Genomic DNA, 22,298 nt, shown 5'->3' on the forward strand with positions numbered 1-22,298 from the left:
ACTGTTGCAGCAGCATTATTTACAGTGATTGATTTCGGCGTTGGCTGTTTCATCAACATCCGCAGGGTCCGAACTCCATTTGGGATTCCTGGGAAGAAGTTAATCCAGCTTATGCCTAGAGGTAGGTCAAGCACACGAATTTCCGTAGCGTTGTTGTCCAGGTAAATCGGGATTTTGCAACCCTGATATACCAGAGGTTTGTCGATGATGAACGAGGCCACTGCTGAGTCGGCGAACTGCAACACGGCTATTCTTTTTCTATTGCATAATTGCAATGCTCGCAAGTTTTCTTGGTTTACTTGAAGGTCTGCGAGGAATTTTTTACAAGCTTCGGGCTTGGTTGGGTTTGGAGTTGACAAAAATCCAGAACCACACTGTTTTTGTCTACGGTGCACATTTTAAAAAAAGCGGCGACGCGCACACAAACTGCGGACTGGCGTTGATAATGCGACTTGTAAGGTCGGCGGTTACTTTGCAACTGACTTTTAAATGTTTAATTCCTATTCTAAATAATAATTTTAAATTTTTTTTTGAACCTCTGATCAGAAAATTTCATGTGTGCTCCATTTATGACATTGAAAATCAGGTTAATAGTTTATTTCCATGAGTATTGATTGCTAATAAATGTTAATGAAGGGCATTGTAAATAGTTGTTTTTAAAAATTGCTTTTTAATATATTTAATTTTTGAAACACAAATCACAGACACATTTTTAATCAGGTGCACTCAAAAGTTAGCCATAGTAATTTTTCGTAGGTTTCTAAAGTGATCTAGAACTTAAGGGCTTACATACATGCAGAACATCACCAAATTTTATATAACAGAAAATGTATAAAATACACTAAAAAGATGATTTTCAATCACTCCTGAAAGTTTCATGAAGATATTTCTTGATTAAACTGAGAAACAGACAATTTAAGCTTAAAAATTGCCATGCGTAAAGCGAACTATCAAAGTTTCTGAGCGTTTATCTCTTATCACCGAGTTGATTTACGAGTCCACGATATCTCGTGTGCATGACAAAGCCCGATTTCTAAATTTATTTTTTTTAAATACAAAAATCAAAATACAAAAATCAAAAAAAAATATTTTCATTTTTTTAACAAAAACAATTTAAAAAAATCGGCCTTCGTCCGGTTTAACGGTCTTTACCAAAATTTTGAGCCGATTTGGTCAGTGTTGAGATATTGCGGCAAATTTCTAACTTCAAAACTTGCCAATGCCACAACCAAATGTCTTCAAATTTGTCTTGTTAATAGATGAAAATGTATAATTTAATGTCCTTAAAACAGATTTAAAAAGTATAAGTGTGTGCTCACAAAAACCTCTGAATTTTTTGACAATTTACATGTATGTAACCCCTTAACAAATGTTAACCCACTTACCCGCTTACGAGAAAGGCTAGGGATCAAGTCTTCACTACTACAACTTTAACAAAGACACCAAATTGATTACAAATTGCGATTGTATAAAATAAACATGACGCAAAATTACTTCTTTGGTCATAGGCAGGGTTTCAAAATAAAAATGAAAAAAGTCTGGCCAAGCACCGAAAAAAATCTCAAAGACAAAAATGTAACAATTATGAATAAGAAAGGAGAAAGAGGATATGAATGAATTCAAAAGCTTGCAAAACAAACGATTTTCAATTAAATTCGTTTAATCAATCCAATCGTTGAACCAAAAAGATGTACAAAATTGGCAGAAAATGAAAATCAATCGAAATCTGTCAAAATCTTACAATTCTTTATTCTGTTTAAGTGTTAAAAATTGATAACCAAGCAAGTAATTTAAATTTTTAACATCATTTTTTATGCTGATCCCCTCTCGTCTCCTTCCCCTTTACACTAGGGCCTAGGCTTTAACCAGGGTCGAGGAACATAAACTTGAAAAATATTTGCAACGATCTTCACATAATTCGCCATCTCGAGTGACCTTAGTATGACCCGCGGGACAAATGTGTCCCACGAGTTGTTTTTTTGTGACCCTCGCACCCATCATATAAAATGGCTGAATCAGGACGCGATTTACAATTTTAGTAGCAATTTATTTACCGTTAATTACCGTTTTTCCAAGTATGAATCCCTTCTTTTAAAATACAGGTTAAAGACTACTCAATCAAATAATTATCAATCATCCACCAACTTTTGGTTGGTTTAACTGAATTTTCATCTACTGAAATTTTCAATAAACGATTCAGTAATTAGAATTTAACTGAATCCTTAATCAACTAATATTTGTCACTTTGACAGATGAAAAACAACTGAAATTTCAGCACAAGAAACGTTTATTTTGCTGAAAATCCAGTATTTTTCTTGTGGCAGTTTGACAGATCATTTGCTGAAGATTCAGCCATCGTTGCTGGTAATTCAGTTATCAAAATTTGATTTTGCTTGACATTAAAAACATTGACATTGTCCCACTCGTGTGGATCAATCGGACCGCGCACTGGACTCACAATCCAGAGGTTGCTGGTTCGAATCCCGCGGCCGGCGCTCTAAAAATTCTAAGAGTAAATATGGGTATCCGGCGCCGTCGCTCCGTGCCATACTCAAACACTTAGGAGCCCAGGGTGGCGAAGTGCTTGTAGTTGAAAGGGAGACACTAGTGGTTGGTACTAGCAATGGTGGCAGACAGCTTTAAAGTCAATCTCGTTTTTTTTTACGTTAAATCATCAACAACCGCCGTTCATCAACCGCCCAAACCTAAAAAATAAGTGGTTTGCATTGAGGCATTTGATGGTAAACATTACCTTATCTTTGTTTCTTAAGATCACATTACAAAGTTAAAAAAAAATCACACAACACATTTGAACGAGGATTTTCTCTCGGCAGCATCCAAACAATAAGTCATAAGTGACATTTCAATTTGACAGATATGCAGTTAATAATTTTTCAGCAATGTTTTTATTCACTACCGAATTTCAGCAAAAGTGATGATAACTGAATCGCCTTCAGTTATTTATTTTACTGAAATGGCAGTTAAAAATTTGCTGTGTGGACTTAATATTTGAACGAACCGAACTATTTTAACCTAGCCTTTATTCCAAACATTTACAAAATTCAGATTTTCGTTGAGAAGATTTCATGTTTATTACTCAAATGATCCATAATATCTTCACAACCCTTTCTCCAATCACCAACGATACAGTCGATGATACTCCCAAAACTTGATAGGCATAAAATTTCACATGACCCCTCGGCGTCTTCATTTCTTTGACGTCAATCGAGGATATGTTTCTCTTTCTGTCTTCCGTGCATTTTCTTACGTTTCCTGTCATACCTGCCTGTTCGGGCAAACAGTTATCTAATTTAAATTTATTTGGCTCGTCGGTCCCAAAATAAATCGAAAATAATAATAATTATAATAAAAACTGGAAAAACCACTCGCCCAAGTACTGCGAACCGGTTTCAGCGAGGAGAAATGATCCTTCGATTCTGAATCGGCGTCCGCCTCGGGCCCAAGTGTACCGAAAAAGTTAATGTGATTTGTTCAATTTACAGACTGGCGTCACAAAGCGTCACCTGGAAGCGGTGAGAAATTTGAACACAGCTTTACATCGATCCAAACGTTCGCGTTCAAGTATAAATACCAACCTGGCACTGACCATCGATTACCAGTCACCTTGAGCTTCTCCAGCAAGTTGCATCGTGTGAATCCTAAGAAAGTCGCCCCAGCAAAACAAAAACAAACACAATGTTCAAGGTAATTATCGCCCAAACTCGCTAATCAGAAATCTACACATTGTTCTAAAAAAAATACCATTCTAGTTGATCGTCGCAGTTTTCGCCTTGGTGGCCATTGCCAGTGCATTTCCGTCGGACTTCCAGCAAACACGCGAAGCTAGCGTAGTTCCAGGAGTTCCGGTAGCACAGGATCAGCCGCAGGACCTGGTGGCGGCTGTTGATGGTGACGAGCAAAACAAGGAAGGGCTGGAGAAATCGGAAACGTTTGGCTTTGGATACTACCGCGGTTATCCACGTTACTACGGATATGGTTACGGATATCCGCGATACTACGGTTACGGATATCCGCGGTACTACGGAGGATACGGCGGATACTACTGGTAGATTTCCGCTAGTGAGATAAGGAGATGATGTTGATAAGTGAGTGTACAAATGAGCACAGGGAGTTGATTTCCGATCTATTTAATAAATTATTTTAATTATACATCAAAACATTTTTATTTTATGTTTTAATGATGACATGCACTCTTCCTATTTTTATCTAAATTGTATAAAACAATTGAATTGAAGCTTTGAGCTACCGAAAGCATACAGATTTTTTTTTTTTGAAGGGTTGTCTGTTTTGCATTTTGCATTTTGCAAAAGAATGAATTGTTTTGCTCGTGCATTGCTAGGATCTAAGTTTTTTTTTATAATAATTTCATAATATGTGGCAGTATCTTGTTTGTTTCTTTATTTTTGAAAAAAAATCTCACTTTCAAGCAGTTCACGAGCTTTAACGAACATCCAAAGGGCATTCTTATACAAATTTGCTGAAATTATTGAAATAAAAATACTTTCAAAAGCACTCAATTGAGTTTTAGGAGTAAAAAATTCAAAATGTTTCAAAGATAGTCAAAAATTCTTTTCTAAATTTTTTTTTTTCGTTTAATTCAAATAATTCGTGAAGAATACATGTAAACTCCTTATGCGTATGCATCATTTTATTTTAATAAGTTACACAAAAAACACGAAATTGTTAACTGAAAAAAATGACCTCTCTAGAATATGGCTAATTCGAAAAAGTACATAAAATTTCCCATGAAATATATTATTGTATGGGAAATTTATTGTACTTTTTCGAAAAAGCCAGGTCAGATTTTTTTTTCATTAGAGTGAAAAAAGCCATGCATATCAAAACAATTTAATAACTTTAAAAAATACATGATTTTATTATATTTTGAGTATGCCATATCACGCACGGAAATTATGTTAATTTGAATCAACAAACCTGTTTGTTAGAAACACATATCTTGGAAAGCAACAAACCAATTCAATAAATTTAACAATCGCATATTATTGATTCCACAAACATTTTGTCAGTTTGGAAAACATGTTTGTTGCCATTGATTTGATTTTTCTCAACGTGTACTAACTGAATTATAAACGTGTAATCACTGAATTATAAAGATGGCCGAAGTGAAAAAGGACGCGAAATGTTTACTTTGTACGGCTTTAAAAAAATAATTCCGAAGAATGAGGCAAGGTCGTGAGTATTTATTTTCTTGTGTGTGTGTGCAACCAACCAAACGGGACCACGCGGTCGCTTCTTACAAATTGAGTTGTTTCCATGTATTTTTAGATCTACATTCTATACATGCAAATAACTCGCATAGGCATTTGGAAGGTGAGCAATTCTCTACGAAATCGGTCTTTTTTCTTCAATTTTAATTTTTGTATTTTTTAATCCGGCTGAAACTTTTTTGGTGCCTTCGGTATGCCCAAAGAAGCCATTTTGCATCATTAGTTTGTCCATATAATTTTCCATACAAATTCGGCAGCTGTCCATACAAAAATGATGTATGAAAATTCAAAAATCTGTATCTTTTGAAGGAATTTTTTGATCGATTTGGTGTCTTCGGCAAAGTTGTAGGTATGGATACGGACTACACTGGAAAAAAATAATACACGGTAAAAAAAAAATTGGTGATTTTTTTATTTAACTTTTTATCACTAAAACTTGATTTACAAAAAAACACTATTTTTAATTTTTTTTATTTTTTGATATGTTTTAGAAGGCATAAAATGCCAACTTTTCAGAAATTTCCAGGTTGTGCAAAAAATCACTGACCGAGTTATGAATTTTTTAATCAATACTGATTTTTTCAAAAAATCGAAATTTTGGTCGTAAAAATTTTTCAACTTCATTTTTCGATGTAAAATCAAATTTGCAATCAAAAAGTACTTTACTGAAATTTTGATAAAGTGCACCGTTTTCAAGTTATAGCCATATTTAAGTGACTTTTTTGAAAATAGTCGCAGTTTTTCATTTTTTTAAATTAGTGCACATGTTTGCCCAGTTTTGAAAAAAATATTTTTGAAAAGCTGAGAAAATTCTCTATATTTTGCTTATTTGGACTTTGTTGATACGACCTTTAGTTGCTGAGATATTGCAATGCAAAGGTTTAAAAACAGGAAAATTGATGTTTTCTAAGTTTCACCCAAACAACCCACCATTTTCTATCGTCAATATCTCAGCAACTAATGGTCCGATTTTCAATGTTAATATATGAAACAATTGTGAAATTTTCCGATCTTTTCGAAAAAAATATTTTTGGAATTTTCAAATCAAGACAAACATTTTAAAAGGGCGTAATATTGAATGTTTGGCCTTTGTGAAATGTTAGTCTTGATTTGAAAATTCCAAAAATATTTTTTTCGAAGAGATCGGAAAATTTCACAAATGTTTCATATATTAACATTGAAAATCGGACCATTAGTTGCTGAGATATTGACGATAGAAAATGGTGGGTTGTTTGGGTGAAACTTAGAAAACATCAATTTTCCTGTTTTTAAACCTTTGCATTGCAATATCTCAGCAACTAAAGGTCGTATCAACAAAGTCCAAATAAGCAAAATACAGAGAATTTTCTCAGCTTTTCAAAAATATTTTTTTCAAAACTGGGCAAACATGTGCACTAATTTAAAAAAATGAAAAACTGCGACTATTTTCAAAAAAGTCACTTAAATATGGCTATAACTTGAAAACGGTGCACTTTATCAAAATTTCAGTAAAGTACTTTTTGATTGCAAATTTGATTTTACATCGAAAAATGAAGTTGAAAAATTTTTACGACCAAAATTTCGATTTTTTGAAAAAATCAGTATTGATTAAAAAATTCATAACTCGGTCAGTGATTTTTTGCACAACCTGGAAATTTCTGAAAAGTTGGCATTTTATGCCTTCTAAAACATATCAAAAAATAAAAAAAATTAAAAATAGTGTTTTTTTGTAAATCAAGTTTTAGTGATAAAAAGTTAAATAAAAAAATCACCAATTTTTTTTTTACCGTGTATTATTTTTTTCCAGTGTAGTCCGTATCCATACCTACAACTTTGCCGAAGACACCAAATCGATCAAAAAATTCCTTCAAAAGATACAGATTTTTGAATTTTCATACATAATTTTTGTATGGACAGCTGCCGAATTTGTATGGAAAATTATATGGACAAACTAATGATGCAAAATGGCTTCTTTGGGCATACCGAAGGCACCAAAAAAGTTTCAGTCGGATTAAAAAATACAAAAAAAATCGAATGACCGAAATCCTAGAGAACTGCTCAGGTGTTAGCTCTGCCGAGCTTTGGTGACCCATTTCTACGCTGGCTAGCTGAGCGCAAGGTACTTCAGCTTTATCGACAAGCCCCGCCCTGAAGAACGTTTGGACCAATCGGATTCAAACGTTATTTAGAACTTCCGAACCCTTGTCAAATAGACAAGGACCCAGCGCGTATATAGTTGATAACAGTATTCCTAATTCCAGTCATAACTCAACCTATTCGCGAAGGCATAGTGGTTAGCATTTTTGCTTACCAATCCAAAGGACGGGGGATCGAACCCCGACTCGAGCGACTTTGATTTTTCGTTCATGTTCAGAGTTTCAAGATTTATATTTCCTATACTTTCTCGTTGGGAGCAGATGGGAATCGAACCCAGGACCATTCGCTTACAAAGCGAACACCGTGACCAGTCAGCCACGGCCGCTCCCTTAGGTCGTGAGTATTTATTTTCTTCAGCATTAAATATTGATAATAATGTGTTTTTCTTGTTTAACCAATTTGTGAGGGTCGCTAATCAAACATAGGATTACTGGTCCAGTTCCGGCGAAAGTTTCTGGTTTCCTGCTGTTATCAATTTAGAGGTATTTTTTTATTTGAACAAAATGTTACTTTGATCAAATAATGCCACATTTAACTATGCTCAAGGATGTTTGTTCTAAAATATTTGCATACTTTTTCATTATTTTTCCCACATTAGATGACGTGACACCATGACGTCAGTGGAGGATTTGGCTGCAGTTGCTGGACAACAGTGTTACTAGTGGAATATTGAGTGATTATTTTAATTAAATTTCAAAGTAAAATGCTTACTGTGCAAAAAAATAAATAAATAGAACATAAACAAACAACACTGTCTTTAAAATAAAGAATAAGACAAGAAGAAGAAAAACGTGTTAAACCAGATTATCAGTTTCATTTCATTCATTCATTCGATAAATATTTTTGTTGAACCATCCCTCATGATGGTTGATAGATTGAAAGTGTCATTTTGGGCCATAACAAACATGTTTGTTGATCGACAAAAAATGTTGGTTTGATTTGGACAAACATGTTTGCAGGCCCTGAGATGGCTATCATGTTTGTGGAGTACACCCAACATTTTGCTAGGTTTTCAATCGGATTTTTCTGCGTGATAAAACCGAACGTCCAATTTTACAAAAAAAGAGCTATTAACCAAAATATTAACCTCTTCACAGTTTCGAGCTACAAATCATTGAAAAACGTTCCTACATGTATGTAAAAATCCATAAAAATGAAAGGGGTGGTACGGCCCACTGTCACGAGATATCGAAAAATGGACCTGGGATTCATGATCCAGGACCAAAATTTTCCAAAAAAAAAATCCCAAAATATTAAAAAAATAGCATTAAGCATATTTTTGAAAAATGTGTTTCTCAAAGAAAACTTTCAGTTCCAGCCAAGTTAAAAAAAAACAGAATAAATTGCTCAAACATGAATCATACCTTAAATTTAAAAAAAAGAAGCTCAGGTTTAACTCCGGGTTAAAATTGTCCTTACAGAATCAGACCAATTTCCAAAGAATCGATTCATGCACCAGCACCATCTGAACAAAATATTTGCTATAGTTTGCTAACCATGACTTGGCACTTCTAGCTCGTACGACACACATTTCACCACCTCAATTCATTCAGACAAAAATTGCACATCACTATCGCAAATCTTTGCTCGCTCATTTAGCGGCACGTGACATTCTTTGAATACACACCTCGGCGCAATCCCCCCAATACGTCACATTGTCAGGTGATTCATTTTCGTTTCGAGCCTGTCGACCCAACTTGTCTCGTGCCTCCGAATGCGCACTTGGTCAGGTGCGAGAAATTCCTTGTCTTCGGCTCTGGACTGTGACGTAAAAATAACAAGTTCAAACGCGAAGGTGGGATCTTCCCCCAAACGATCGTGAGCGTTTATGATTCATGATGGTTGTTTGCATCTGAAATTTCGAAACAGCATAACACAATTTTCCATCATTATTTGTCCTTTTATAACCATTGTGTTACTTAATCTCCAGAAACAGATGTTGGAGTCGCTTTATTTTTAAAAGCTGCCTGCCTGTACTAAAAAATACATGACATACATAAAAATTTTAGAATCCTTAAAAGAAACCAACAATCTAGCTAAATTTCTGAGATTGCGTCAATATTAAAATCATACATACGGTTTCTACCTAAATAGCTATATATCCAGATTCAAAATCCATAAGGAATCTAGATTTTTTATTGCTCGAAATTTCCAAACTATATTCTCGTGACGCAAATTTCGATCAAGATCTGCTTGACGTCAGACGACATCCAGCAGGAGAACCGCATCGAAGGGGATGTGATGCTGAATATATTTTTTGGGATAAAAGCAAAGATCGTAGAACCTCCAGTCACCAGTGTCAGCTCAATCTTACCGAAGCATAGTTCAACGCTAGCAAGTCTATCTTCGTAGAATCATCAAAAATCTTCAAAATGATGAAGGTAATCTAGAACTATCTTGAACTGGGAAACTCAATAATTAACAACAATTTAATTTCAGCTCCTCTGCATTTTTGCTCTGGTTTCAGTCGCTCTGGCCAGCACGGTCCAGCTTCCGGCAGAGTCACTTCCGGTGCACGTGCGACGTGTTCGGGAGGCTGAAGGTTCAGTTGTGCAAAAGGATGCTCAAGAAGCTCCAGTCGCGGCTGGCACCGAAGATCTAGAGGGCGCCGAAACGTTCTTCCACAAGAAGATCTACGTTGTCCCGTCGTACGGTTATGGAGGATATCACGGTGGATACTACGGACACGGATACGGATATGGCGGATACGGATATGGTGGTTATGGACACGGTGGCTATGGCGGCTATGGTTACGGATATCCTCACTACTATTAATATTAAAAAAAATAAGTTTGTAAATACAAGTGCTCTCTACTGCCAAAATCGATTAGCTTACCTGTATATTGCAAGATAATAAAACTATTCTTATGTAACAATACTTAAATTTATTAATAACAAATTGATGACCTGTACAATGTTACTCTTCATAATTAAGATTAGTTAGTCTTCTTATCTCTGAAAAAGGCTACTGATACTGAATGAATGAATTAAATATTCTACTACGAATTCTTTTGCTCGTCTAAACTGTCCAGACTAACGGCTAGTAGCAGCAACTTTTCAAATATCACCAAACCGGTTTTCAAAACATAAACAATATTTTGGTTCTCTTTTGATCTCTTTCCTACGCCTCTTCTCTTCCACTGGACATTGGCATAATTTTTACTCAAATTTCCATAATGATCCACGCAGATCACCTGCAAATTACGAATATTCGCGAACGAAAAAGAAAGTGGTTTTGTCAAAGCTTGTTACCATTTCTCCAAATCTGTTGAATATGATTTTGGCATCACATTATAAGTATAAAAGATCGCGGAAATTAAACCAACATTCACAGAGCGTTTTAGACCATCATTCCAAGCTGAGACTTCCTCCGATTGTGTTCGTACAGCGACGACCTGCAAGAATCTAGTCAAGATGTTCAAGGTAGTTCAAAGTGACATCAAAATTGCTATAGCATTATAACTCAAAGTGATTCCCTTCCCCACTTCCCCAGATCATCGCCCTTGGTGCCCTGCTGGTGTGCTGTGCCGTGATGGCCCGTGCCGTGCCCGTGGACCAGACTGAACTGGACGAAATGGCGGAAGCCCCCGCGGTCGGAGTGTCCCAAACGAGCCAGGCCGTGGTCGAGCAGGAGCCCAAAATCTCCGCCCCGAAGGAGAGCGACGTGAGCGAGCAGAACAAGGAGGCCATGGAGAACGCCGAAACGATCGGATTTGGATACCACAAGACGTTCCACGTGGCGCCACGTGTGTTCGTTCCGCCGTACCCGCTGCCGTACCATGCTGTTGGCGCGTACGGATACGGAATCCCGGCGATCCCGAGCTACGGAGGTTATGGAGGTTATGTGGTGTACTAGAGGTAGTGTGGCCAAGTACAAATTGAAAGTGGGGAGAGTATGTTGATACATTATTTAAAGTATTTATTTGCCTAATTTATTGTGAAGGAGGACACCAAATAAAACTTGTTTCGCCGTTTAAAATGATTGCTTTATTTTTTCCTAATAATATTAAATAATAATGTAGCTGGAACATTTTTAAAAAAAAAACCTATCTGCATAGAAATAAATAAGAGAAATTTTCATCAGTTTTACCGAAAAGCTCACCCAAAATTCCTTAAAATTAATATTGAACAAATTTCAATAAATATTATTAGCTAATTTACTATCCAAATTATAGTAAAATATTGAGTGAACGATCTTGAAGTGTATGAGTAAAGCTTGGCATGCTTTATTCACTAAAGTCAATTCACTAAATTTTTTTTTCGAGTATTTAAATATTTCAAGAGATTTTTTTAAAGGTCCTATAGACATATGTATGAAAGACAATAGTTTAAAGGAACTTTAAAAAAAACTCTAGATTTCTCTACTATTACCAATAAATAAAATACAAGTTAAATCTAAGTCGTCAGGAGAACAAAAAAAATCTGCTTTTATTGTCCATTTGTAAATTTTACACCATAAAAGTGGAACAGATTTCTTGCCCGTGGGAGTCGCTCAACCTGCATTCCTGTCACACTTGAGGTCTGCACAGCTGATTCCACGTAGATTTTTCCCGCCAGTAATGACAGGAAACGCTGACAAACGGAATATGTGTCAAAATCAAAAGTGGTTTTTAACATATGAAGGGAAATCATCGTGAACTGGAACTGCCGGTCATTCGCCCGGGTAAAGTGGAAACGTTGAGATGATTGTTGTCCTCTGCTCTCATCTCGCAAAAAGCCATACAGAGAACCACGTCCCATTCAACCGGCTCCGTGGCTTAATGGTTACGGCTTCTGTCTCCCAAGCAGAAGGTTCAGGGATCAAATCCCGGTCGGTACCTTTGAAATTTGGAATCAGGAATTTGAATATGAATAAAAACTTAAATGAATCAGGTGGGATTCGAACTCACACCTTTGGATTGGTGGTGGTCTGGGACGCTAAGCAGTCACCATCAGAAGGTTTACACTCTAGCAGTGAATTGATCCGTAGTGTTGAAACATGTTATATCTTCTTCTCATATTATTAAATACGCGCTGATCCCTGATTTGCCTGAGGGGATTGGAAGTCTTAATATAGATCGAGTTTCCTTCAGATGCTTGCTTCTATGTTTAGGCGGGGCCGAACAATGCCCAGCGACCTCGGAATTGGACCGCAAGGAGCTCTGTCATTCTGAAATGGGTCGTTGGAAGCAGCGCGAGGGCTATCACCACCTAATACCCGGGACTGAGATAAGTTGTATCAGCATTCGGCATATACAAAGTCTGATACAAACTATACTTTCCCATAATATCGCTACCGGTTAACGGGTATTGGATTGGACCACACACACACACACACATAAAAGTGGAACAGATTTCTTACCTGGGTAATTCTATACCAAATCACACGAAATCGGGAAAAGTTGCCCCGACCCCTCTTCGATTTGTGTGAAACTTTGTCCTCAGGGGTAACTTTTGTCCCTGATCACGAATCCGAGGTCCATTTTTTGATATCTCGAGACGGAGGGGCGGTACGACCCCCTTTCATTTTTGAACACGCGAAAAAAGAGGTGTTTTTCAATAATTTGCAGCCTGAAACGGTGATGAGATAGAAATTTGGTGTCAAAGGGACTTTTATGTAAGATTAGACGCCCGACTTGATGGCGTACTCAGAATTCCAAAAAAACGTACTTTGCATCGAAAAAAACACTAAAAATGTTTCAAAAACTCTCCCATTCTTCGTTACTCGACTGTAAAAAATTTTGGAACATGTCATTTTAAGGGAAATTTAATGTACTTTTCGAATCTACATTGACCCAGAAGGGTCATTATTTCATTTAGAACAAAATTTTTCATTTTAAAATTTCGTGTTTTTTCTAACTATGCAGGGTAATTTTTTAGAGTGTGATAATGTTCTACAAAGTTGTAGAGCAGACAATTACATAAATTTGAGATATAAACATAAGGGATTTGCTTATAAACATCACGAGTTATCGTAGAGTTATGTAGATTCGAAAAGTACATTAAATTTCCCTTAAAATTATATGTTCGAAAAAAATTTACAGTCAAGTAACGGAAAATGGGAGAGTTTTAAAACTTTTTTAGTGTTTTTTTTTTCGATGAAAAATACGTTTTTTAGAAATTCTGAGTACGTCATTAAATCGGGCGTCTAATTTTACATAAAAGTCCCTTTGACACCAAATTTCTATATCATCACCGTTTCAGACTGCAATTTTTTGAAAAATACATCTTTTTTCACACGTTCAAAAATGAAAGGGCTCATACCGCCCTTCCGTCACGAGATATCAAAAAACGGAGGATTCGTGATCAGGGACAAAAGTTACCCCCCCGTTGCAAATATTTTTCAAAGTTTACGTCCCTTGTCTCTGGCCGAAGTCGAAGGGGGAGCAAAAAAAATGAAAAATTGAAATTACTTGTCATGGTTTCAACATTTCAATGAAAAAAGTGTAGTAAAATGCATGATAGATAAGTACAGTTGTTTTACAGTCATGAGTTAAAAAAATCAAAGCTGCGACCAAAAAAACAATTGCCGTATTTTTGCGGTGCTGTTAACATTAATTTTTCTCAAAACTTCGTATTATTTTTTAACTGTTTCAATCATGCTCAAAGTGATATTCAACGCTGAAAAATGCATTTCAAATTGTTTCCAGTTAATCGAACGTCTGATTTTTAGAGCCAATATTGAAGGGAAGGAAAATATTTGCTTCAGCCTAAATGCAATTGAAGAATGCCTAAAATTTTAATTAATAGGGAAATTCTCGTTTCTACTGAAAAAGATGAACAATTTCCCCCCAACAAATATTTGAATTCGGTTAACAGACTACATTTGGGTTATTGAATGTGAAGCGGCACACCCCTCGAAATCGACTTTTTCCGTTCATGCTCAAAACATGCAAGAATCCCACAGTTTAGCAAAAACGAACTACCCCTTTCTTTTGGGGCCGTCAATCCAGCGACCATTTTCACAAGATACTTAAAACTTTTTGAAAAATTTGAGAACAAAAAAGAAAGAGTTTACTGGTGTTTAACGGAATGACTATAGTAAAACTGAGGCAAAAAATTTAAAATGAGAGTTCTTTGTTTGTGATTTATTTTTAAATGCACAGTTTCCAATTAACACTTTAAATCACCCCGGAATTTAATGATTAATTTTTCGAAGTAACAGCTGTCAAAAGACAAAATACTTTATTTTAAAATAGTTCATGGATATTGTTTAGCTGTAGCCAAAAATCTAAAAATATCATAATATCCCAATTTCTGACTTTAATTGATTTTATGAGTTTAAAGATCTTACCCTCGAGTTTGAGAAAGAATTTAACACCATTACTAAGTAAAACTCACCAGCAAACAAACATTATTGTGATGAGTACTGATGAATGAAAATATCAAACATTTGCTTTTTAAGACCTTTTCAAAAAAAATCTCAGGTTGTACCAACAAATTTAATGAAATGTAATTGGTAATTTTATTTAAATTGATGATAATAAATAATGATTGCACTTAAAGCCAATACAAATAAAAGTTATAAATGACATTAGCACATCGTCTCAGAAATTGTCCCCACCAAATCCTGGAGCAGACATCGAACGGGAATGGTGTGAAAATATGACTCAACCTGGAGCAATTCGCATGTCTCATCCAGAAATTGATCGCTGATGTGACAATACTATCCCAAGGTGACGCAAATTTCTGTTGGCGCTAACAAGAATGGATTTTCCAAAAACATCAAACTAATAACATCGTTTTCATATATAAGCGGGATAGATCGATTGAAAACTCATCAGTTCGAGTGAAGCTGCAGGACGAAGCAGATTGCATTTCAACAAACTACAACTTCGAAACATACACTTAACTTTTGAAAATGTTCAAGGTTGGTTTAAAGATAAATTAAATTTATCCTACAATGTTTTAATTCATATAAAATTTTTAGATTCTGGTCCTGTTCGCCGTTGCTTCGGCAATTGCTGCCAATTCAATCCCCGTGCCACCGACCAGCGGCCAACCGTCGGTTCCAGTGCCTCCACTTCCAATGTTGATTCGGCATGCCCGGGCAGCTGAGATGCCAACGGAACCCAAAGAAGTACAATCTACCGGGGAAGCTGCTGAATCTGCTGACGACATGGAGAAGGCGGAAACGTTCGGATTTGGATTCCACAAGCACATCTACGTGAGCCCGTCGTACGGATATGGTGGATACTATCCTTACAGTTACGGATATGGATACGGATATCCCAGCTACGGATACGGTGGTTATGGATATCCTTACTATTATTGAATCATCATCTTACTAAATTATTTAAACTATAATTTATAAAAAAAAGTGCAATATTTTATACTAATAAAAGATTATTATTTTGAATTCAAACAATATCTGGCTTATTCAAGTATCACAAAATATTTTAGACAAATTTTCTCACAAAAAAACTATTTTTAATTTTTTTCTGCCATCATCAATTTTCACTATTATTGGAAATATTTATTTCGTAAAGGTCAGAAAATGTATTACAATTTTGCTTCAACAACATCAATGATTGGATCAATATTTCAAAATGGCGTTTTCTTAGTATTCAACGTTTCAGAAAAAAAAGTAAAATTGCTATAAAAACTATATTTTTTAATATTTCATAAAATGAATAATCAAGACTTCTCGATTTTTCATTCAACACCTAAGACCCCAAGCTGGGGAAAGGGAAAAATTTGTATAAATGCCAATTCTTCCTTTTTCTCGAGCATGGGTTTAGGTGTTTATAACGATAATTTGAAAATAAATTATACTTTTTAGCTTATTATACTTAAGGAATAATAAACAAAAATTTCTCAGCTTAATTTAGAAGTCACCAAATGTTCAAAATTTCTTGTAATGATCATAAACTTTACTACACTTTGTAAATATCAAATACAGGTTCTTTTTTATTTTTTCTTCATATCTTAATTTTTGGCACCCCGATGCGTGGCGGCGTAAAATGTTAATAAATATTTTAATTTCGTAATTTGTTTTATGTGCAATTCTCTACGAAATCGACCGATTTCGACCATTTTTATTTATTGTATTTTTTTGATTTGACTCAAACTTTGTGGGGGCCTTTTCTATGACCAAAGAAGCCTTTTGTGCCATTGCACAGTGGGAAAAATCGAGGCAAAAAACGGACTTAATTGATGCCGGTCAATTAGAACTTTCAACCGAGACTTTTCTTATGTGAAAAATTCCTAGGAATCGATTGGTGATTGTGAGAACTCGCGGAAATCTGCGTAAGGCCCGTTTAAGGCCGATTTACCCTGTTTTTTGCTGTTTTTATTAGTTTTAAATATGTTGCTGAAATGTTCAATATTTTGACATAACTTTTTCTTCTCTCTTCTCTACTCCATCAAAATGAGTTTCAGGTACATTTTGCGGGTTCTCATCATCACCAATTTATTCCTCGGAATTTTTCACGTGAGACAGAGTTATGTCAAAGGATTGAACATTTCAGCAAAGTATTTAAAACTGATAAAAACAGCAAAAAAATTGGTGCATGGGAATTTTTCGCGGGTTCTCACTATCACCAATCAATTTCGCGGAATTTTTTCACGTAAGATAAAGTAATGTCAAAATATTGAACATTTCAGCAACATATTAAAAACTAATAAAAACAGGGTAAATGGGCCTTAAACGGGCCTTACGCAAATTTCCGCGGGTTCTCACCATCACCAATCGATTCCTAGGAATTTTTCACATAAGAAAAGTCTTGGTTGAAAGTTCTAATTGACCGGCATCAATTAAGTCCGTTTTTTGCCTCGATTTTTCCCACTGTGCAATGGTCTACCCATACAATTTTAGCAGCTGTTCTTTCAAAAATGGTACGTAAATGTTCGAAAATCTGTAAGTTTTGTAGGAATTTTCTGATTAATTTGATGTCTTAGAAAATTTGTAGGTATTGATGAGGATTATTCAGAAAAACAGGTTAATTGACTTATTAATTTTTTTTCACAAAAAATCAATTTCCGAAAATCTGTATTTTTAAATTTTTCTATATATATTTTAGAAGACAAAACCGCGCATCTTTTAAGCCATTCAGAAGTATGGACCAAAATTTTAGCGACAAGTTATGATTTTTTTAAATAGTGATTTTTGTAAAAAAAATAATAGAAATCTTGTATTTAAAATTTGTTGACCTCATTATTTTATGTCAAATGGAATTTGCAATCGAAAAGTACTGTACAATTTTTTGATTAAGTGCACCAGTTTTAAAATATTTATAGCCATTCGAATTTCAATTTTGTCCGAAATATTCAGTTTTTTGATTTTTCAAAATAGTGTCCATGAATGTCTTATCCTGAGCATATTGTTTTCAAAAAGTTCAGAAAATTTGCTACAATTTCGTCTTAGAAACTTTAAAGATTGGACCACTGCACAGTGGTCCGAAACCGAATTCTAGCGTGACAAAATTGGTAGCGGCCACACGTTAAGATTTAGAGCTTTGGTGTCTTCGGGACAAATTATCAGGGTCAATTGGGGCATCTTTTGGTATGGTGGACATTAGGGTGGTCCAAATTTTAGGGTGGTTCAGAATTTTTATTTTGGCGGGATGATGAGATAGCGCTTTGGTGTCTTCAGAAAAGTTGTAGGAAACACCATTCTGAGCAACTTTGCTCAAGAGCACAAAGCTCTATCTTCAAACGGGAAGTTTCTAGAGCCATTTTTGTAATTAAGGTTGAGGTGTTAATGAAAAAATGAGTTTTTTGAATTTATCAACTCAGGCTTATGTTGTAGCGAGATAGTGTCTTCTAGACATTTGTAGAGCTTATCAAAACACACATTTATCTTTCAAGATAGCGAAAATCCGACCTTTTGAACGAAAGTTATAGCCAAAATACGACGAAAAAGACGCAATTTTGAAATGTGAATAACTCGAAAAGGTGGTGGAACTTGACCTCGCTCTTAAAAGCATCTGAAAGTACGCATTCTAAATTACATTTGCTGAAAATATCTCGGAGGTCTTTTTTGTTTAACTTATTTAATCTCAATTTGAAAATGAGCATTTTTAATTCGTTTTTTGCCCATAACTTTTGATAGATTTGACCAAAATTCATTTTTCAAGAATCAAAATTTCATTTTGACAAGCTCTACAATTGTCTAGAAGGGCTCAAAAATGTACAAAATGATCTAGTGGTTGTAAAAGAAGAAACAAGTTTTGGCTGAAGTATTTCAGGAATAAATTTAATTATTTTGTTGATTCCTGAAATATTTCAGCCAAAAAGGTAGTCCATATTCATACCTACAACTTTGCCGAAGACACCAAATCGATCAAAACATTCCTTCAAAAGATACAGATTTTTTAATTTTCACATATCATTTTTGTATGGACAGCTGCAAACTTTGTATGAAAAATTATATGAACGAACTAATGATGCAAATTTTTTTTTCAGCCGGTTTAAAAAATACAAAAATTAAAATTAAAGAAAAAATACCGATTCCGTAGAGAACTGCTCTGTCACATAACTGTCAAATAAAAAAGCAGGCCATTTTTTATTTTTTATAAATTAAAAGTAAGTAGGCCACACTTTATTTTTCTCGAAAAGAGATGATTCGATAGTAGAAAACTGCTTGAATATTCAAAATACGTCGTTCAGCAATGTGGACCAAAAATAAGTATATTTCCTCTAATTGTGGAGCAAAAAGGGTGGATAAGCATTGTTAAATTTTAAAAAAATTAGATAACTCTAAATTAGCTTTAACTTTTTCACAAAACTCAAAGTGTTAAACAAAATTTGGCCCCAGCTACCTTCCTTCACTGTGGGTTTTGATTAACCTGTTGTCTCGGAATTTTCTAAGTAGTTATCAAAATGCGCATGCGCCCTTTTCAAATGTTGCTTTGAGTTGTTGTTATTGAAAAGTGATATCATCAAATCAACTAAAAACAAATTAGCTTTAAATTAAAAATAGTTTTTATTTGGAACACTTGAGTGAATTGACTTCGACAGTAGAGAGCACACAGTTATCTACAAATGCATCCTCACTTAATAATAGTGGGGATATCCATAACCTCCGTAACCGTATCCACCGTATCCGTATCCACCATAGCCGTAACCATGTCCGTAGTATCCACCGTGATAGCCTCCATAGCCGAACGCCGGAACGACGTAGATCTTCTTGTGGAAGAACGTTTCGGCGCCCTCTAGATCATCGGAGCCAACGGAATCCGTTTTGGCCTGGGCATTCTGTGGCTGTGGCACTTCAGCTGCTCGAACTTGGCGCATCAACACCGGCAGTGGGGCCGCTGGAAGCTGCGATGTGCTGGCCAAGGCCACCGACACCAGGGCAAGTAGGCAGATGAACTGGATGAAATGGAATAAAATTCTGATTAGTTTCACAAACACAGAGATTGTTTTTTGATAAAAACTCACCTTCATCATTTTTGTACAAAAATGGAGGTTTGCTTATAAGCGTTAGAAAGAACTGAACTGTGTCACTTTGCGCTTCGTTTGAAACTGTTGATTTCGTCCCTCTTGGAGCTGCCTTTTATCCCAAAATTTGGAGAGCCAAAAAACAACTGCAAAAGTGCGTTGGCTTGGGGGTTCGTCGCTTGGCATCTCCAACAGGTCGCTCGCGATTAGCATAAATGTCTGCTGACGTCACAGGATCCTCTCGTGCGCGCGCACTCTCCTTCTCTCGCGCACGTGAGAGCGCGCCAAAGCTTGAGGAAAAACAAATCCTCGACCAAAGCACATTCTAACGACATTATTTATCATTCTGCGCGCTTTTCTTTGTTACACTCTAAACTGGTTTTTATATATGGAGCGTAATCGGGACCGGGATCGCGTAGCGTGCCTTTTGTTTGGTAGAATTTTAATGTTTTGGGTTTGCCCAAAATGCGCAAATCAGGTTGTTTTTCAGTAGATCAATAACAAGATAAATTCTTCGAAAATAAACATCAAAATTCCTTACGATTGACGTCTCTTGATCTTTATTAGAATATGTGTCATTCTATAGCTGAACTTGAGAAAAAAAACATAGAATACATTAACTATTAAATAAAAAGGCAAATTGATTTGCTTCAGATTTTAAAATACATATTATCACTCAACTACAAAAATTGCTATCGTATGTAGGGATCATTTGAAGAACCTTATGAATTGCAATAGTTGACCACTGTTTCATGCTAAACGTATTAGATTTTAGATAATAATTTTTATTGTAGTGGAGGGAAAGAGTCTGAATATTCTGCGTTATAATTTTAAAATTGAAGTTCTAGGAATAACTAAAAAAACTCTTGTGGTTTATGCCTCTCTAGGCGGGTGATAATAAAAAATAATAAAAAATTATCAACATTGGCTCAATTCCATGATCTAATCTAATCTAATCTAATCAGACCCTAGCGCAGCCAATCTTTCGAAGGGATCCTGGAGAGTGCCTTAGGTTAGATGACGCCTAGCATTCTTCTTGTCATTTATTAACATTTGTAGTGCGCCATTGCATTAGAATGCATTGGAAACATCACAAGCGTTAAAGCGGCCAGGCCTACTGCGTAAAGCCGTATCGCAGAGATGACTCGTAATTGGGTTGAGTTTGAGCACTGAGTGTTCGAACAACAACACAATTCTGAATCGACAGGGGAGGAAGAAGCGTGGGGACACACCACCATACGCTCCGAGAGTTGGTTGTATTCGTTGGGAGCACCATGCTAAGAAGGTTTGGTACTCCGGGACCCTCTGGGATGGGACATTGTATTTCCACGAATGCCCTGGACACTATTTGCCGTGGTTATAGCGCCACAACTCGCTCTCTGTAACAGTATTCCTAATTCCAGTCCACGCTCACCAAGTCGTCATGGCCTAGTGGTTAGCATTTTTGCTTACCAATCCAAAGGACGGAGGATCGAACCCCGCCTCGAGCGACGACTTTGATTTTCGTTCATATTCAATCATTTCAAATTTATGTGTTCTTAACTTTCTCGTTGGGAGCAGATGGGGATCAAACCCAGAACCATTCGCTTACAAAGCGAACATCGTAACCAGTCAGCCACGGCCGCTCACTCAACATTGGCTCAATTCCATGAGCAAAAAAAGTAACTGTACTAATTTTGAGCCAAATTGGTTAAGGCGTTGGGGTTTCTATTGATCGTTGAAGTTTGTATGGAAAAAATCGCAAAAATATATTAAAAATACATCTCTTCAGAATTTAGCCGGCAAGGGTGAGATTCTTGTAGAAAATTAAATTCCCTACAACATTGCCCAAGGATGCCAAGTGCTTGAGTTATTTCTGAGTTTTGGTGATTTTTCAAGTGAAAAGTATTTTCTTATATACTTCTCATATACCCCTTATTTACTTTTATGTTTATAAGCCGATTTCTTTTCATTTCATTGCTAATAACGTCATGATTCGAAATCCGGACACTTAGTAGCATATCATTTTCGTTATGGCTGACAAAAAATCATGTAATAAGTTGGAAATGAAGAAATATCATCAGGATGTAGTATTAACAGTCAGTTTTAAGAGAATGCATGCACCAAAAATTCGCATTTTGGTAATCTTATAATTTTATTTTATTTAATTGTTTTGTTTTTCAAAATCGTACCATGGAATTTGAACACTTTGTTCGTGGTTCCGAATTTCATGAACGCTTGTTCACGATTTTGGGAACTCTTTTTTCTCCGTGTAGATGTTAGAATTCATCGAATAACACAGTTTTGACATTCATAATGCGAACTTACATCCAAATAATTGATAAAACAAGATGAGGTGTCCGGGTTTCGAAGCGTCCGGGAATTCGAATCATGTCGTTAACTCATCAGGATCAACTCGGATTTTCTTGCTCATAGACTATAACGTATCCAACGATAAGTCGCAGGATTGATCCGGACATAAAAGACTTTTCAGTTAGAGCTTGCAAAAATAATCTCAAAGCTTTATTTCAAATCGTTCCTTATCTTGCCACAGATATTGTGTTACAACGG

The 22,298-nt window shown here is 35.8% G+C and overlaps 5 protein-coding genes across 5 annotated transcripts; 4 read left to right on the forward strand and 1 right to left on the reverse strand.

Annotated features, from left to right (window-relative positions):
* Positions 1–3,552: 3,552 nt before the first annotated feature.
* Positions 3,553–4,170, forward strand: LOC120414486 (uncharacterized). The gene is made up of 2 exons (XM_039575681.2): positions 3,553–3,705; positions 3,771–4,170. The coding sequence occupies exons 1-2, from the start codon at positions 3,697–3,699 to the stop codon at positions 4,068–4,070; spliced, it is 309 nt and encodes a 102-aa protein (XP_039431615.1). The 5' UTR covers positions 3,553–3,696; the 3' UTR covers positions 4,071–4,170.
* Positions 4,171–9,628: 5,458 nt separating this feature from the next.
* Positions 9,629–10,263, forward strand: LOC120414485 (uncharacterized). The gene is made up of 2 exons (XM_039575679.2): positions 9,629–9,766; positions 9,825–10,263. The coding sequence occupies exons 1-2, from the start codon at positions 9,758–9,760 to the stop codon at positions 10,158–10,160; spliced, it is 345 nt and encodes a 114-aa protein (XP_039431613.1). The 5' UTR covers positions 9,629–9,757; the 3' UTR covers positions 10,161–10,263.
* Positions 10,264–10,390: 127 nt separating this feature from the next.
* Positions 10,391–11,350, forward strand: LOC120414483 (uncharacterized). Its single transcript, XM_039575677.2, has 2 exons — positions 10,391–10,808; positions 10,879–11,350. Exons 1-2 carry the CDS (start codon positions 10,800–10,802, stop codon positions 11,239–11,241), a joined length of 372 nt encoding a protein of 123 aa, XP_039431611.1. The 5' UTR covers positions 10,391–10,799; the 3' UTR covers positions 11,242–11,350.
* A 3,750-nt stretch (positions 11,351–15,100) lies between these two features.
* Positions 15,101–15,701, forward strand: LOC120414484 (uncharacterized). The gene is made up of 2 exons (XM_039575678.2): positions 15,101–15,234; positions 15,295–15,701. Exons 1-2 carry the CDS (start codon positions 15,226–15,228, stop codon positions 15,637–15,639), a joined length of 354 nt encoding a protein of 117 aa, XP_039431612.1. The 5' UTR covers positions 15,101–15,225; the 3' UTR covers positions 15,640–15,701.
* A 3,570-nt stretch (positions 15,702–19,271) lies between these two features.
* Positions 19,272–19,879, reverse strand: LOC120414502 (ATP-dependent RNA helicase A-like). The gene is made up of 2 exons (XM_039575705.2): positions 19,749–19,879; positions 19,272–19,679 (listed from the first exon to the last, which is right to left on the reverse strand). The coding sequence occupies exons 1-2, from the start codon at positions 19,755–19,757 to the stop codon at positions 19,362–19,364; spliced, it is 327 nt and encodes a 108-aa protein (XP_039431639.1). The 5' UTR covers positions 19,758–19,879; the 3' UTR covers positions 19,272–19,361.
* Between the last annotated feature and the right edge of the window lie 2,419 nt (positions 19,880–22,298).

Source organism: Culex pipiens, chromosome 3, assembly GCF_016801865.2.
Source record: "Culex pipiens pallens isolate TS chromosome 3, TS_CPP_V2, whole genome shotgun sequence".
Classification (NCBI taxonomy): Eukaryota; Metazoa; Arthropoda; class Insecta; order Diptera; family Culicidae; genus Culex; species Culex pipiens.